The 15,755-nt window shown below is 37.0% G+C and overlaps 1 protein-coding gene across 5 annotated transcripts; it reads left to right on the top strand.

Annotated features, from left to right (window-relative positions):
* Positions 1-104: 104 nt before the first annotated feature.
* Positions 105-11,563, top strand: LOC117433669 (uncharacterized). Of its 5 annotated transcripts, none has more exons than XM_059010686.1 (10): positions 105-297; positions 1,099-1,284; positions 4,948-5,011; positions 6,500-7,059; positions 7,951-8,001; positions 8,787-9,113; positions 9,485-9,523; positions 9,820-9,864; positions 10,359-10,434; positions 11,242-11,563. In XM_059010686.1, exons 2-10 carry the CDS (start codon positions 1,272-1,274, stop codon positions 11,402-11,404), a joined length of 1,338 nt encoding a protein of 445 aa, XP_058866669.1. In that variant the 5' UTR covers positions 105-297; positions 1,099-1,271; the 3' UTR covers positions 11,405-11,563. The 5 variants fall into 5 exon arrangements, with proteins under 5 accessions (XP_058866669.1, XP_058866667.1, XP_058866668.1 ...); XM_059010684.1 differs by having other exon boundaries at positions 105-395; XM_059010685.1 differs by lacking the exon at positions 105-297 and having other exon boundaries at positions 920-1,284.
* Positions 11,564-15,755: the final 4,192 nt, after the last annotated feature.

Genomic DNA, 15,755 nt, shown 5'->3' with positions numbered 1-15,755 from the left:
GGATGGTATGACCCACACAGGTAAACCTGTAAGAAAGGGCGTGTCCATTTGAGAGTGCGGTGAAATTGAGAAGGGTTGGGGGTTGGGGAGAGGATATAGGTTAATTTTTAAAGTGTTAAGTGTCAGGGGAATTCTTGTATTGGGAATTCTCAAATGACAACAGTCCAATGAGAATTCAATGAACGCCCTTGAGTTAGTAACTCCGGTTTTCAGCTGTCTGCTTAGGTGTGGCGCCCAGCACTATGATATCATACCTGTAAAAAGATAAAACAAGTCTCAACAGGAAGTTGTTATTGAGTGAGTGCGTTGCAAGGAGAGTGTGTACGAAGCCTCGTTGCAAACAACTTGTCTGAGCCTGGAGGCTGCGATTATTAACGCATGCAGTTGACAATGCTGTTAGTTGTTATAAAATTAGTGTTAAGTATCAGACATTCGGTGTTATGCGAAGGTCAACAAGAACTCAGGGCAGCAGTGTGGAGTAGTGGTTAGGGCGCTGGACTCTTGACCGGAGGGTCGTGGGTTCAATCCCAGGTGGGGGACACTGCTGCTGTACCCTTGAGCAAGATACTTTACCTAGATTGCTCCAGTAAAAACCCAACTGTATAAATGGGGAATTGTATGTAAAAATAATGTGATATATTGTAGCAATTGTAAGTCGCCCTGGGTAAGGTCGTCTAAGAAATAAGTAACTCGTCTTTCTCAGGGATGTGGCGTTTGTTTTATATATATATATATATATATATATATATATATATATGAATGACGGTTTGGAGAGCCAGGAGTATAGGTCTAACAAGTCAGGCTTCTATGAAAAACAGACGCTGAAGACACTTATTATTATTACATACTTGCCAACATTTGGAAACTGTTCAGTCCCCGGGTGGGGGCGTTCTTCTCTTTGTATAAGTTAGTGATCAGCGGGTGTGTCAGCCGCACGAAGAGCACAGAGTGTGGTTTTCAGTAACTCTACTGTGCAGAATAAATTATTTTAAATTACTAGGAAATAGACCATATAGAGACTGTTGGATGTATGTTAAACTTGAATTGTATGAGAAAGTGGGTGGGAACAAAAGTGACAACTAACTTCCTGTATCTCAGCATGCTGATCCTGCGAGACACACACTGGACTGCTGCAGACTGAGAAGGCACGAGAGGGTGGAGCTGCAGAACGCATACAAACAGAGCCTGCAAAACAACGAGAACATTAATCACATCTGCACAAATACTACTATCGCAAATCACAGTGCATTTTATATACACACGCAACAAAGATGGCTGTAATCGGTAAGAAAACGAAATGTTTTAACGTCTTTTAATTTTAAATTCATTAGTTGGGTATTAAACAGCAAAGAGTGGAGTGGTGTTATAGTGTAATAGTTTGGTCGTATCTGCTTCTGTATGATTCCAGATCAAACCGGCCGGCTTTACAGAAGTTTACTTCCTCTTTTCTGTTACGCTATCTGCATCTTTATTCATATATAGTTAAACATTATATTAAAAAAAATTAAAAACCCACAGCGTTTCGTATCGCGACATCTTGGTGATGCAGCACAGATGAAATTCATGTTAAATATTCCCCAAATGTAGATTTAGCTTTATCTGCGCACCTTTACGGGAAACAAAAAAGCATCGACATTTGCTGGAGACTTTTCCCTGGAGTCGGTCCACATTTAAACGGCATTAAAAAATGATAACGGATTAGATGCATAGAAACTCAGTGAAACTTATTGTTATTATTGTTATTATTATTATTATTATTATTATTATTATTATTATTATTATTATTATTATTATTATTATTTACACAAAAGTGCACCTGAGTTCTGCTATGCGATGGAATTCTTTAGCACGAATTACTGGGTGTATCACAAACGCGGTCTTCATATCGAAACAATTACTGATAGTACTGTTATTTATCTGAAGATGCAGGTGCGGTTCTTTATCCATTCGTATACAAAACAGGTATATAGCGGTTCAGTAACGCATACCACTGCTCTAATAAAATATAAAATAGCCCTACCAAGGGTGCAACGAATGAAGGGGATTGTTCAAGTCGTGGTACATGGCAGAGATTGCGAGCTCCTCCTCGGTCTATTCCTCTTTCAAACCGCTCGCTCCACGGTTTTAATTTCCCCAGTCTGCTCTGCTTATAATTCTGCAGCCGGTTCCGATCCACTGCTACAGTAAATCGACTCCAAAATGCAGAATCTAACCTTAAAGATACGACTGGATATATTTTAAAGTAGGCTGCAGATAAGATCATATCTTGATGTAACTATCACTGTCACTGTTATCTGCTGTATTATTGAATTGTATTTTGTCACACTTGTACTTGCTTGATAAGGGCGTCTGCTAAGAAGTAAATAAATAATAATAATAATAATAATAATAATAATAATAATAATAATAATAATAATAATAATAATAATAATAATCCACAAGCTACACAATATACATTGCGTAATTTTACGAACAGTTTAAAATAACCAAACAAATGAAAGCAATAAGCAGGATGCGCTATAACTAAAGTGTTGTTAATGCATGGAGCTTCACTGACCTACACTGAAGTGTGCGCTATAGTGCGCTAAGTGAGTGCATTTCAGTATTAACAGCAGTGTAAAAGTAGTCAGTATACCTGTATTTGTAAATGTATTTCATGCATTTAATTAACGCAACATAATGTTATATGACATGTATGGATGTGTATAATTACTACAGAGTTGCTAACCTAAGCAAAATAACTAAAGCAGAGAACACACTTCGTATATCCAGGGTTCCATGGTTTTTTATAGTACAAGTGTGTCGTGATAAAAGCTGGGCCTATACTATAAATGGGTCATGCAATGTGTGCAAATCTGGTGAGATTTTTATTTTATTTTAGGGTTTTTATTTAATTTTTATTTCTTGGCCTTAGGGCTATATACTTTTAAGTCATATATGTGTGTGTGTGTGTGTGCGCGCGCGCGCGCGTTTGTAAATGCCATAATGTCTTCTTGCTACCCAGTGGTTAGAGTTTTGCCTAAAACTGTATTAAACTGAATGTGTTCTTTATTATGTGCTTTCGAAATAGTTCAGAGGGTTTATTGTTTTTTTTTTTTTTTTTTTTTTTTTTTTTTTTTTTAAGTTTCTCGCGGATTTTCTTTGTCTAACTCACAACTGTCTTTCTCGCAGAGGGGCAGACCTGGCAGTATTATCGATATTTTTTACTTGGCGTTTTTATCCAAACTCGTGCAACGTTGTTCTTGTACACTGTTACGACCATTAATATACGATGAAGAGGAGGAGTGTAGAAGATTTTCTTGTTCCTGTCGGTAAGACGATAGTGACACAATCATATGCTTTTTGTATATTTTGTAAGGCACAGTTAAAGTTATCAATTTCATACAACAAGCCTCCGTTTTTTATTTATTTATTTATTTTTGTTCTCATCTATTGCTAAGGTGTTTTTAGTAATTTGTGATTTGCATAGCAGGATTTAGGGGAGTTGAGTTTAACAGTAAGAGTTTCGTTTTGTTTTATATTGGTGTGTCCTCGTCCCTGTAGTATTAACTGTGTTCTTTTGAGAAATGAATATTCTGTTTGGGGGGATTTTTTTTTTTTTGGTATTCTGTATTTTGTCAAAGGATTATTTGTTTTACTCTTGTGTCCACACTGCTTTTAACAGGATGTGGTAGCAGAATTACCTCTGCTCACACTTTACAGTTAACTTGTATGACATACTTACCAAACCAAACAGTATGGAAAATAATAGATTTTTTTTTAAACGTTTAAAATAGTCATCATTATTGTTCAGATTGTTCCATGTTGGTGTATTAGATCAGATATAGCTTGCATTTTTAAAATGGATTAATTTTGTTGGTTTTGTTAATCCGGTCCTGTTTACATATTATATATATATATATATATATATATATATATATATATATATATATATATATATATATATATATATATATATATATATATATATATATAATGTGTCACGTGGCAATAATTAAAAGCTACTTTTTTAACATTTCGGTAGTCAAAGCGCGATTTTTTTTTTTTTTTTTTTTTTTTAGATAAATCTTCAAAAGAGTTGTATAAATGATGCAATTTATGTAGTTTACTTTATTAAACTAAATATTATCGTGCCATTTGAGATAAAGTCATCTCTAATTTAATATTAACCATCATAGTAAAAGGAAAGGTTTCGTTAAATTAAATATAAGGGGGAAAGCACAACTGAAATAGAACAATATAAAATAAGAGATTGCATTTCGATAAAGGGGGGTAGGTATTTCAACAGAATCGGAGCAAACAGGAAACTAGGTTTAGCATTGTTAAAATAATTTCTATTTTTAGCCCCGTCGCAAACTATTCCCGGCAACACCAGTTACTATAAATCACAGATTTAACAGCGTCGTATGAATTAAGCTTATCTGTTTTTACGTTGCTTTTACATGACATTGAACTTAGTCCCAGATGCCTTTTTTCCCAAAAAAAAATGGCATTAAACATATTCTTATTTGCATAAAGTGAAGACAATGAAGGCATTTTGGATATTACAGTGTGTGTGACATGGAGGGCTTGGGCTCTCAGTTTTAATTTCAATTGTGTGGACATCTGTTTACGATTTGTCTGGGAATTATTGTACCTCAGCAAATACTTCTGTAGTGATCAGGATATCTAAATACGGGTGTCTAATTCAATAACATAATGTCTTCTTAAAGTGTTTGTGTCAAATCAATAAAGTCATAAAGCTTACTTATCTATAGAAACTATATATGTGTTAAAATATAAAGTGTGTAAATGCATCAAAATCAGACCCAGGGAGTGTAAAACCTTTGAATGATTGTAAGCATTTGTATAACAGTACTTGAATTGACGGTCTGCCACTGTATTGTGGAAAAAGCCTGTGTGCTTTGTAGTTAGCCTAAAAACATTTTTTTCTTTTTTTTCTTAAAGATATCTCGACACCAGCTGTTGGGGAAAATGCACATGATGCCAAACACCCAACCGAAGAGACAGGGTGAGTCATCTTCACTAAGCAATGAAAAAGTTATGTGTCAAACATGAGGAGTACAGTAATCTCTTTTACTACAGTAGGCACCAGGGTGTTGGATTAAGGAGAACAATGTTTGTTAAAGATGACGTTTGTGTTCAGATTTAGACTTGCAGACCTCTGACTGTGAACAGGAACAGGGAAACCCCAAAATCTCCTAGAACTGAAGAAACATAAAACAAAGTGGTGGTTCTTGCAGGGAACTCACTTTAACCTTTGATCAAATCATGTGAGCATCAAGCATATTTTAGTTTCTTCCAATACCAGAACAAATTCATCCCTCAATAAACAATATGTCCAATGATTGGCAAGGAATGGATTTATATCTTATCTCAATCTAGTATGTCTCAGCTGCTTTTGTCTAATCTAAACTGTAATAAATAATGAGTTTCCTGACTGAATTATAAATGATTATTAAAAAAGACATCAAGCAATGGAAAGCAATGCAAAAATGATGCCTCTTCATTAATTTGAACGGGACACTGGATTTTTTTTTTACTCCTGTAAGATTTTTTTTAATTAACTCTACAGAAGCATGAATCATAGTTGTTGTGTTTTTTTTTCCAGGTTCTTCAAAACGAAACATTAGAATATTGGTTTCTATTGTGAAAGAATGTCCCTACACCACCACTAGAGAGAGAGAAAGCGAGAGAGGGAGGGAGGGAGGGGAGAGAGAGAAAGAGAGAGAGAGAAAAAGAAAGGGAGAGAGAGAAAGAAAGAGAGAGGGCGAGAGAGAAAGAAAGAGGACGAGAGAGAAAGAAAGAGAGAAATAAAGAAAGAGAGAAAGAGAGAGAGAAAGAAAGAGAGAAATAAAGAAAGAGAGAAAGAAAGAAAGAGAGAGAGAAAGAAAGAGAGAGAAAAAGAGAGAAAGAAATAGAGAGAAAGAAAAAAGAAAGAGAGAGAAAGAAAGAGAGAAAGAGAGAGAGAAAGAAATACAGAAAAAGAAAGAGAGAAAGAAATAGAGAGAAAGAAAGAAGAAAGAGAGAGAGAGAGAAAAAGAAAGAAAGAGAGAGGGAGAGAGCGAGAGAAAGAAAGAAAGAAAGAAACAAAGAGAAGTGAAGGAAACAAACATGGCCGTTCATTTATAGCTTGAACAGCACATGTGTTGATTTGCCTCATTCAATCCAACCTGTTGCATTGAGGTATGATTGCTGCCTAATATTTACAAATTGCAACGATTGGTCTACTAACTTGCGTACACTGTGTGCTTTTAAAATAATCATTGGGAATACCACTTCCTGCATGTGTGAAGTAGCTTTTGTTGAGTTAAAGGAGAACTAACCAGAGTACTGTCCTTTTACTCTGTTGGGCTCTTTACTGTTTTCAGAATGTGCAGATACTTCAAAGACATTATTATGTGAAGTGAAAACACCTGTGGGCTTTACTGCAGGAAGTGATTGATCTAAAAATAAATGAATTAAATCAAAATCTGACATCTTTTGTTTCTGATTCTAGTATTCCTGAAGAGGGCATTTCTGGAACCAAAACACCAATACAAGAATCTGGCATTAAGGAAGAGCATTGTGTCAGTGATCAACTGGAGAAAAAAGATCTTCAGTCTCCCCCCTTGTCAACACTGGATTGTCTTACCCAAGATGAGATGAACGGAAGCCCAGCAATCCAACCTTTAGCATGCACTTCGGTACACTCAGATGAAGAACACTCAGACAAAGCTCCCAACTCCCCGGACCTCATTGCTGACCTCCAGCTAGAAGATCCAGCCCAAGAAAGGGACCCTGCTTTGGATACAGAGAACACCCCAAGTGAGGAAGATGGTGGAGCCCTAACTCTGGGTTCTGGAGATGTTCCTGCTGTATCTTGCATCTTGGACCACGGCCCGATTCCTACTGCTGATTGTGATGATAAAAAGAAGGAGACAAAAAAAAAGAACTGCCGTCAGGAGAAATCGAAGGCCAAGAAGATGAAGAAAAACAAACCATCTCCAGCGATCGCTTCATCGACTCACTGCTGGGCTATCACAAAGGTGTTGGAGGATCTGAGACCTTGGTTGATAGGTAAGATGTTATTCCATAGAAAGGGAATTATTATTATTTATTTCTTAGCAGACGCCCAGACATTATTTTAACATACAATTACATTATTTTTACATACAATTACCCATTTATACAGTTGGGTTTTTTTACTGGAGCAATCTAGGTAAAGTACCTTGCTCAAGGGTACAGCAGCAGTGTCCCCACCTGGGATTGAACCCACGACCCTCCGGTCAAGAGTCCAGAGCCCTAACCACTACACACCGCTGCCCACATGTCCATCTGTCACTGAACTGATGTAGCTTTGAAATCATTTCTGTTTGTTTTAAGAATCAATGTTACTAATGAGGCATTCTGTAGTTCTTCACTCTTGTTCAATAGCTGATGTAAAACAAGTTTTTTGTGAATGGGCAATTTCAATTAAAAAAAAACTCTTACAGTTCGGTGGACCGTAAGATGGTTGCATGTATCTGCTGTCCAGTAGTACAGAAATATGTCTAGTCTGCGGGTCAACTTGTGAGCTAAACATTGTTTCTTCTAATGAACAGGCAGCAACGTGCAAATTAATGAAAATTGTTCATTTCAAAATACTCTTCAAAATTCAAAAACTCAGTAAGTCCATGGATCAAGTTGAATACGACAAAAATGAAACTAGAAATTGTCAAACAAAAAAAAATCATAACATAACAAGTATTAAAATAACAAAGCTTTGAAATGGATTTATGCAATCAAAATTGAGATTAATCGAGATTCGATTATTGAGTCGTTTGACAGTCCTACTTACAAACATCACTCAGGATTTCGAAATACTAAAAGGAACCTAAATTCAATTTTTTTTTTATTTTCATATTTCTTAAAACATTGGGGAAATCAGGGCTTAGTATGTAACATTTATATTTGATTTATTTTTCACAGGTTTTCTGGTATTTATACTGCTATGTATTTACCCCTCTGCCGATGCTATCAGTAAGTGATTACATTATTTTTGTGTTATTGTTATCATAAGAGACAAAGACCTTCTCTTTTAAAACTTGGCATAAGGTTTGTTTTCTTGAAATGAATCTCTTTGAGTTGACTTTTACCTTGGCTGGAGTATCCCAATCACCAGACATCATTCTGTCCAAATCGTGTAACTACAGCAGTGTGCAAATGTACTAGAACACCCCATTGCTTCTGTAGTTTTGACTTGTTGTGCAGATGAAATCAAACCACTGCAACTGAAAATCTAGATAGGCAAATTTGCGATTGTCTAATTTAATTGATGACTTTAGAAGTTGTTTAAGATGCCTAATTAAAGCACAAAGTGGTCTAACATTTTCACACACAGTCCCTGTTTCTTTATCAGTGATTACTGAGCGAAAATTGAAATTCTCACGCCCAGAGGTTTTCATGCAGGCAGGTACATAAAGGATATCAATGACAAATCATGAGGTGTTCTAATTCATCTGCACACGACTGTATGTGCCCTTTCAACTCTGCTAGCCCCACCCACTTTACATGTGGACAGCGAGAGTAGGCGGAGTTTACAAAGTTCAAAGGTTACATACAAGAATGGAATCAGGAAATCTCTTGTCACAAAAGTAAAATTTAAATAAAAATGTTTAATAACTTAATATTGGACCAACATAACCCTGAACCAATAAAATATTTTAAAAATCTATTAAAATGACATTTCTGTAGTATTTACTCTCAGATAGCTTATTTAAGCCATGTGAAATGTTTTTAATATTGTTCGGTCCTCTTTCTTTCAGATATACCTGCTCCGGTCTGCATTGGACAAACTGCAGCCCTGGATTTGAATACGGAGGGCCCTGTGAAAGGACCTTATGCTGTATATAAGGGAATTTTTCGGAAAAGCAAGGTTGTGTACTCAAATGAGATTGTGTCCAACTGTCCTCCAAGACCATACATCATCCCAGATGATCAAAGCTACTTATTCTGCAACTCAGACAATAAAACAGCCCTGCTTCTGGTGTCAAATGTTACTTTGGAGCACAACAGCAAATTCACAGTCGAATATACAACTCAAGATGACAACCCAGGTTCCAAGGAGACCAGCCTGCAAGTCAATAGCACTGGTAGGTTCTTTCTAAATATTACAGTAAAAAGAAAAGGTTACTTTTCATTCATTTCTGAAAGACGGTTTTCTGAAATGAAGTGCTTTAGAAACTTTAGCTTTGTGTGACCGAGACCACGTGCTCAATTTGACATCCCAGTTTCAAAGCTGCCAGAAAACTGGTAGTCTTTCTTTTAGTCATGGAGTGCCATTGCTTATGTTCAGAGTTTCTGTCTGACAGTTTCTTGTTTTTTTATTCTGTATTGTGGATTCACTCACATGCTTATTAAATATATGCCAAGAGAAAATGACCCTTTTCAATCAGCTCTAAAAATGAATCTTGGAATAATCACATAACATATATTTAACTTTCTGCTTTGCATCTCATTTCAGAGTGCCCTTCAAAAATGACAAATGAGGACTCTCACAACGGTGAGTCCATTCTCCAAAATGCTGTAGTTTCCCAATTGCTAGTAATGTCCTATACTCCTGCAGCGTCCTCACTATAGTGTGATTTAAACCTAATACAATTTACTGCAGTAGATACTGTAGTACAGTTTGTTAGCTTTTATAACTGGTTTGAGCAGCTGTGATGAACCTTGATGTTCAGCAGTAATTTTCTTAAAAGCAGCTTGTGATTCATTAACCTAATGATGGCTATATCAAATACACTGGATACAGAATCAATGCCACTGCATTCCGCTAAAGTAATATTTTTTGTTGCACAGATACGAACACACAAAGCAACCTCGGTGAAGGTCCCAACATCCCAGGTAAGTGTGAAGCCAAGTTCTGTTTAAATGACAAACAACAAACTTGAAAAAAGAACTCCCTTTATTTAAAACCAAAAACGTGTTCCACGATATGGTGGTGGGTCCCTCATCAATCTTATATCAAGTGATTTGAGGTGAAAATAAGGTGTTATCCCAATCACACCAATATGTTACTTAGATGTATATGTGCCGAATAGCACACTTGTTATTAGTTACATATCAGAGCTTGCATTATTTATTATTATGTAGTTATTTGGCAGGCAGCTTTATTTCAGACTACAGGTGTTACAGGGCAGTGCAGGGTTACAATGCAAGCTTCATATATAATATCATATAGTTTACAGTAAGTGCAAATCATACTACTAAAATACAATATGAACTAGGATGCAGCAAGTTAGGATTACAGCAAGTTACATCTACAGTGACATGATAGCAGTGCAATCGTGCAAGGAGCCTGCATGCTCAACGCTTTGACCTTTGTGTTTTTTTTCTAGTTCTTTGTGGTTTTGTCGCTGGAGTTGTAATATTACTTGTTGCCCTTCCTTTGGCTGGATACTGTTTGATCAAAAGGTAAGTGTTAAAAAATAATGTAATACTTTATTTACTTGGGCAAAGTCAAGTTGGCAAACGGTTTGGAAGGTGCCTGTTTGAGTGTACTGAAAGTGTTTGAGGTATGAGTTTGCAGTTCAGGAAACCTTACAATTTATCCTCATTATTCACGACTGACTTCATACTTTGTGGTTTTAATACTCATGCAGTGTGTTAGACTTTCCCCACAAACTGTTTATCAAGGCACTTGTCTTGCTTTGTTATTAGTGTTGCGAGATCAAATCTTATCTGAAGAATATCAAACTGTGTAAGCACAAAGTGGTGATTCAACAAGCCTAGAAAGATCTTTTTGAATAGCCTCTATAACAAAGACCAGAGCTGTTGCCAAAGGTTTTGCATCACCCTATAGAATGAACTAATCTTGCTTTAAACATGAAACCTGCTGAATGATGTTACCTTAACATATTGAAGTACAAACCGCTTTGTAGTTTTCCATGTACTTAATGAAAAACCGACAACAAATGTAAAAATGTGACATTTTGAAATCTTGAAATCTAACATGAAATACTACTGTACTACTATTATGGCTTCCAGTAGATTTTTTTTTTTTTTGCAATATCATTTTGCAGCTTCTTTGATTACACTACATTAAATAAAAGATCTAAATTATGTTCATATAGTGTTTTTAATTTTTTTTTTAATTAGGTCTCAATCCTAAAAAAATGCTAAACTTTTAGCCAGAGTTGTATAATAAAAGATTAAGAACCAGCACAAGTGGTTTGGAATGCTGAACATCTCCTAAGTTATCTGGTGTCGTTCTCTCAATAGATGCAGGAAAGATGGAGAGCAAAACATGACTGAATTAGATCAAGTGGATGCCTGTAGCAGATTGGCTGAGGATGGCCAGCAGGCTGCGACTGGGAATGGATATCAACCAATAGCAAGCCGAGATGCTGAAGGGTCTGCTGAGAACCGGCCTGTCGCTGTGTAGCTCATATTGCACAGAGACTGGGATTCTCAGTAATTACTTAATGAAATCTAGAGTAGTTGATTTTAATCGCATTTTATGATTGCTAGTTCATTGATTAATGGTTGTCTAAATGCCTTGACATTCTGCATTGCATGCTTATTAAATTATTTTATTTTAAAATAGATTCCTGCTAAATCCTTTGCCCATGTAACAACTTTGATTGTGCGAACTTTAAATTAAATAGTGTGTTCTATGTTTAGTTTGTTGTAACGTGTAAATCTGCTGTTGTTTTCAAAGAGCTGTATAGAGAGCAGGTTTATACATTTATATTGAATGCAGTGATTGTACTCCCTGCCAGCTAGGAAAAACCAATGCTTTAAATCTGTCTGTTGATGGAACCTTGCTTGAGTTCAGATCTAAGATGAAAAATTTTGGTGTGATTTTTGATCCTGGGTTAACTTTTGAATCGCATGTGCTGAACACTGTCAAGGTTTCTTTTTTTCACCTTAGAAATATTGCCAGACTGCGTCCCATGCTTTCTCTACCTGCAGCTGAAAAACTGCTCCATGCTTTTGTTTTCTCCAGGATTGATTACTGTAACGCCCGGCTCGCTGGGGTGTCTAATAGCATCCTCACTAAAATTCAATTTGTCCAAAACTCTGAAGGCAAATGCCCAGCCTGAGAAGTGTTTTGTTTAAACTTTTTTTTTGTTTTGGCCCTTGGGACATTTTCTTTGGTGTGTTGTCAAATAAAAGCATGCAACAGCGCCTCACTCTGCTTCCTCACATTCCCCAGCCTTGGCTGTGACGCTATCCATTCACAATAAGTTATCAGACTCTGAGATATAAGGGGTGTCTGCCTATCTGTCCATGCATACGCCACACTTTCATTTACTGGGGATATATGGAGGTCTGTACAGTATGTCACCCATTGGAGACAAATTGGGAACGTACCCTTGCATTGCACTTCAAATCTTCAATAGTGCTGGTTCCTCTCCCTGCAACTGTACCAGTCTTGAGAATACAGTCCAGAGTTCAAAAGCTCACAATAACCCTAATCAAGGCAGCATGGCAGGTGTGGGGAGAGCCCCTTGTTTAAAACACACAGAGCAAGCATTAGCCTTGGTTAACCAAGACCAGGAAACCTCCAATTCCACAAAGTACTGGCAAAGACTACATTAAAGGTGCAAATTCTTCCTGTGAGCCAAAGCTGCCACCTACAGCCATTTCCTGATGTGGTGCATTTGAATCTAGTCCCTGGTTGTATTTCGGGTATCTGAATAGAGAGGAAGGTTGGAATGCTGTTGCCACTGAAAATCCAAGCGGAATCCAAGCATTCCAAAAAAAAAAAGTTTCTGCCAAAGATTTGGGATCCCTCTTCTTGGGTTAATAGGGAGAGATTTGAGGAAATTACAGCATGCAAGTGGAAGGGGTGAGGAGTAAGGTAGAGATTAACAGAACAGGCTTTAAAACAAGAGACAGACAAGACCAATGCAAATAAGCCCACTGCACACCGGACCTACTGGCTAGTCGAGGGGGTCTTTTAGAAGAAGACCACCACTCTACCGCTATGGATTCTGTGGTAAGAACTCAACCCTTTCTCCCAACTCTCAGAAATGAAGGCGCAGAATTCGAGGTGCTTCCTATGGCAAATGTTGCTCTTTGAATGTCTCTAATCTGAATGCCAATTGTCCTGGGCTTCTCAAAGGTCAGGAGTCGCTGCCGATATCATATATTATTCTAATTAGGATGTTCTTTAAAGAAGGCTGCTACATCCCTTACAAGTACAGCTATGGCCAATTGTTTTGCATCACCTAGAATTTTAGGATTGAGACCATTTATATATATATATATATATATATATATATATATATATGTGTGTGTGTGTGTGTGTGTGTGTGTGTGTGTGTGTGTGTGTGTGTGAACATAATTGCGATATTTCATTCAACATCATGTAATCAAAGAAACTACAAAATGATATCGCAAGTGTCTATAGGAACCCATAATGTAGAACAGCAGTATTTCATGTTAGATTTCGTCACTTTTCTCATTTATGGGCAGCAGTGTGGAGCAGTGGTTAGGGCTCTGGACTCTTGACCGGAGGGTCGTGGGTTCAATCCCCGGTGGGGACACTGCTGCTGTACCCTTGAGCAAGGTACTTTACCTAGCTTGCTCCAGTAAAAAATCCAACTGTATAAATGGGTAATTGTATGTAAAAATAATGTGATATCTTGTAACAATTGTAAGTCGCCCTGGATAAGGGCGTCAGCTAAGAAATAAATAATAATTTACATGGAAAACTACAATGCGGTGTGTAATTCAATATGTTAACGCAACATTATCCAGCAGGTTGCACTCGCCTTTACGAAGCAAAATTAGTTAATTCCATAAGGTGGTACAAAACATTTGTCCGCAGCTGTATCATCCTTTGTCAAATAATTGTACTAGTTTCTCTTAAGGATAACTGCTCTGGTAAACACTGAAGGCAGCATTTGCGGTTTTATTTGAAACACTTCAATCATTTCCAGCTCCCTCTGTGCAGAAACATGCCTGGGCATGCTGCGGGTCACGCGCACTGGTGAGGTTACTTCTGCTAAACGCTTCCGGACGTTCTGTTTCTTAACTGAATGTTGTTTCCCTTCATGTACATTTTAGTAAAATGTATCGTGAGTACGCCCCCTTCACAAAACAACACATCAGAGATATTCACAGGAATCAGTAAAATGCAATTCCCAGGAGTATATTTATTGGAATGAAACCCACCCAAGTATTTAATGGTTAAACCCCCCCATATTGCTAAGTTTTCACAGACCCTGAGTGATTACCACACACGAGTTGGATTGCTAGTAATACAGCGAAGGTACCCCCGAGATTAGTGTGAATCCGGGACTGCAAAACCACCTCATCTTTCACTTGGGTTTTTCCTTTAACACCGTTTCACTAATTGAGATAAAAAGGTGACTTTTAGAAGGGTTAGTATAACGGGGGCGAAGGCAACCGAGCCAACCCAGCACAGAACCGTGGACAGAACCACCAGTATACGCTACAGTTCATAAACTTCACACACAAAGTAGCAGTTTCTGAAAAACCCCACCCTCCGCTCCGAGTTCCCAGCCTGGCATCCAAACTCACACGAACAGCTCCTTATCCTGAACGTCCTCCCAGCTCTCTCCTCATTTTTCTTTTTTTTTTTAAATATGCCTTACAGTAACTCCCTGCGCTTTACAAAGCTTGCCAAGTTATCTATGTTTTACTGTGTTTTCAATCTGCTTGATCACACTTTGCTATGCTTTTATTATGGCAAGCGTTGTTTAGTTTTGGTTTAGTTTTTAATATGCTTTACTGTACCTCTCTGTGTTTTAATACGCTTGCCTGTGCTTTGCCATGCTTTCACTGTGATTTATTACACGTTTCTGTGCTTTCACTGTGCTTTATTACACTTTGCTATGCTTTCACTGTGCTTTATTACACTTTGCTATGCTTTTACGTTGCTTTATTAGAATCTGCTCTTCTTTTTACTATGGGAAACGTTTATAAGGATTATTAGTAAAGAAATACCCCCAAACTGATTCTTTCCAGCATAAAGTTCATTAAGACGAGACTATTGGACTTTATACGGTGCAGAATTAATTTAAGACGTAATAAAAACACCTTCCATACTTGCACGATACTGACCCCTAGTGGCTAGCTAATAGTATTAAACTATTCATATACAATGATTGTACAGTACGGTAGAGTGGTTTGAAGAGATTCCTCCATGACTATAATCAATGAACCTAGTTGCTCTGTGATGTAACATTGGACCAATCAAAACAGGTTTCCTCAGACTGTATTCAAACCAATAGACTAATTAAGCACGCAATCCCGCAATATAGTCAGAAAATCAAATAAGACAATTATGCAGTCCGTATCACACCAAAACAACATTACGATAAAAACCAACGAGTTTTCTTTTCGCTATCATAACTATGTATTTGTTTGGAGGGAATAATGATCGCATTAACTTCAAGTTATTGATGAAACTGCAGATTGATAAATTGCTCCCTTTCTGTAAATGCTTCATTATTTTATATTATTTTTTTTTTCTGATTTTGTGTTTGTTTGTTAATTCCTTACACCTGTCCAGGGACTGCCAATGAAAATTAGCTCCAAGCTAAATCTGTGTGCAATACATCGTATGGCACGTACATTCTCCCTGTCAAATAAATAAATAAATAAATAAATAAATAAATAAATAAATAGCATTAGGCAACAATTCAGTGAAATATTAGTTAATTCAGCCTTAGTATATACTGACGTTACAACAAAGCACGCACAGATCACACTAAACCCACGATAAACTAGCTGCGCCTCTAGTCTAACTAATTACCCTG

This window comes from Acipenser ruthenus, chromosome 41 (assembly GCF_902713425.1).
Source record: "Acipenser ruthenus chromosome 41, fAciRut3.2 maternal haplotype, whole genome shotgun sequence".
NCBI lineage: Eukaryota > Metazoa > Chordata > Actinopteri > Acipenseriformes > Acipenseridae > Acipenser > Acipenser ruthenus.
This window is presented reverse-complemented; position numbering and strand designations above follow the sequence as displayed.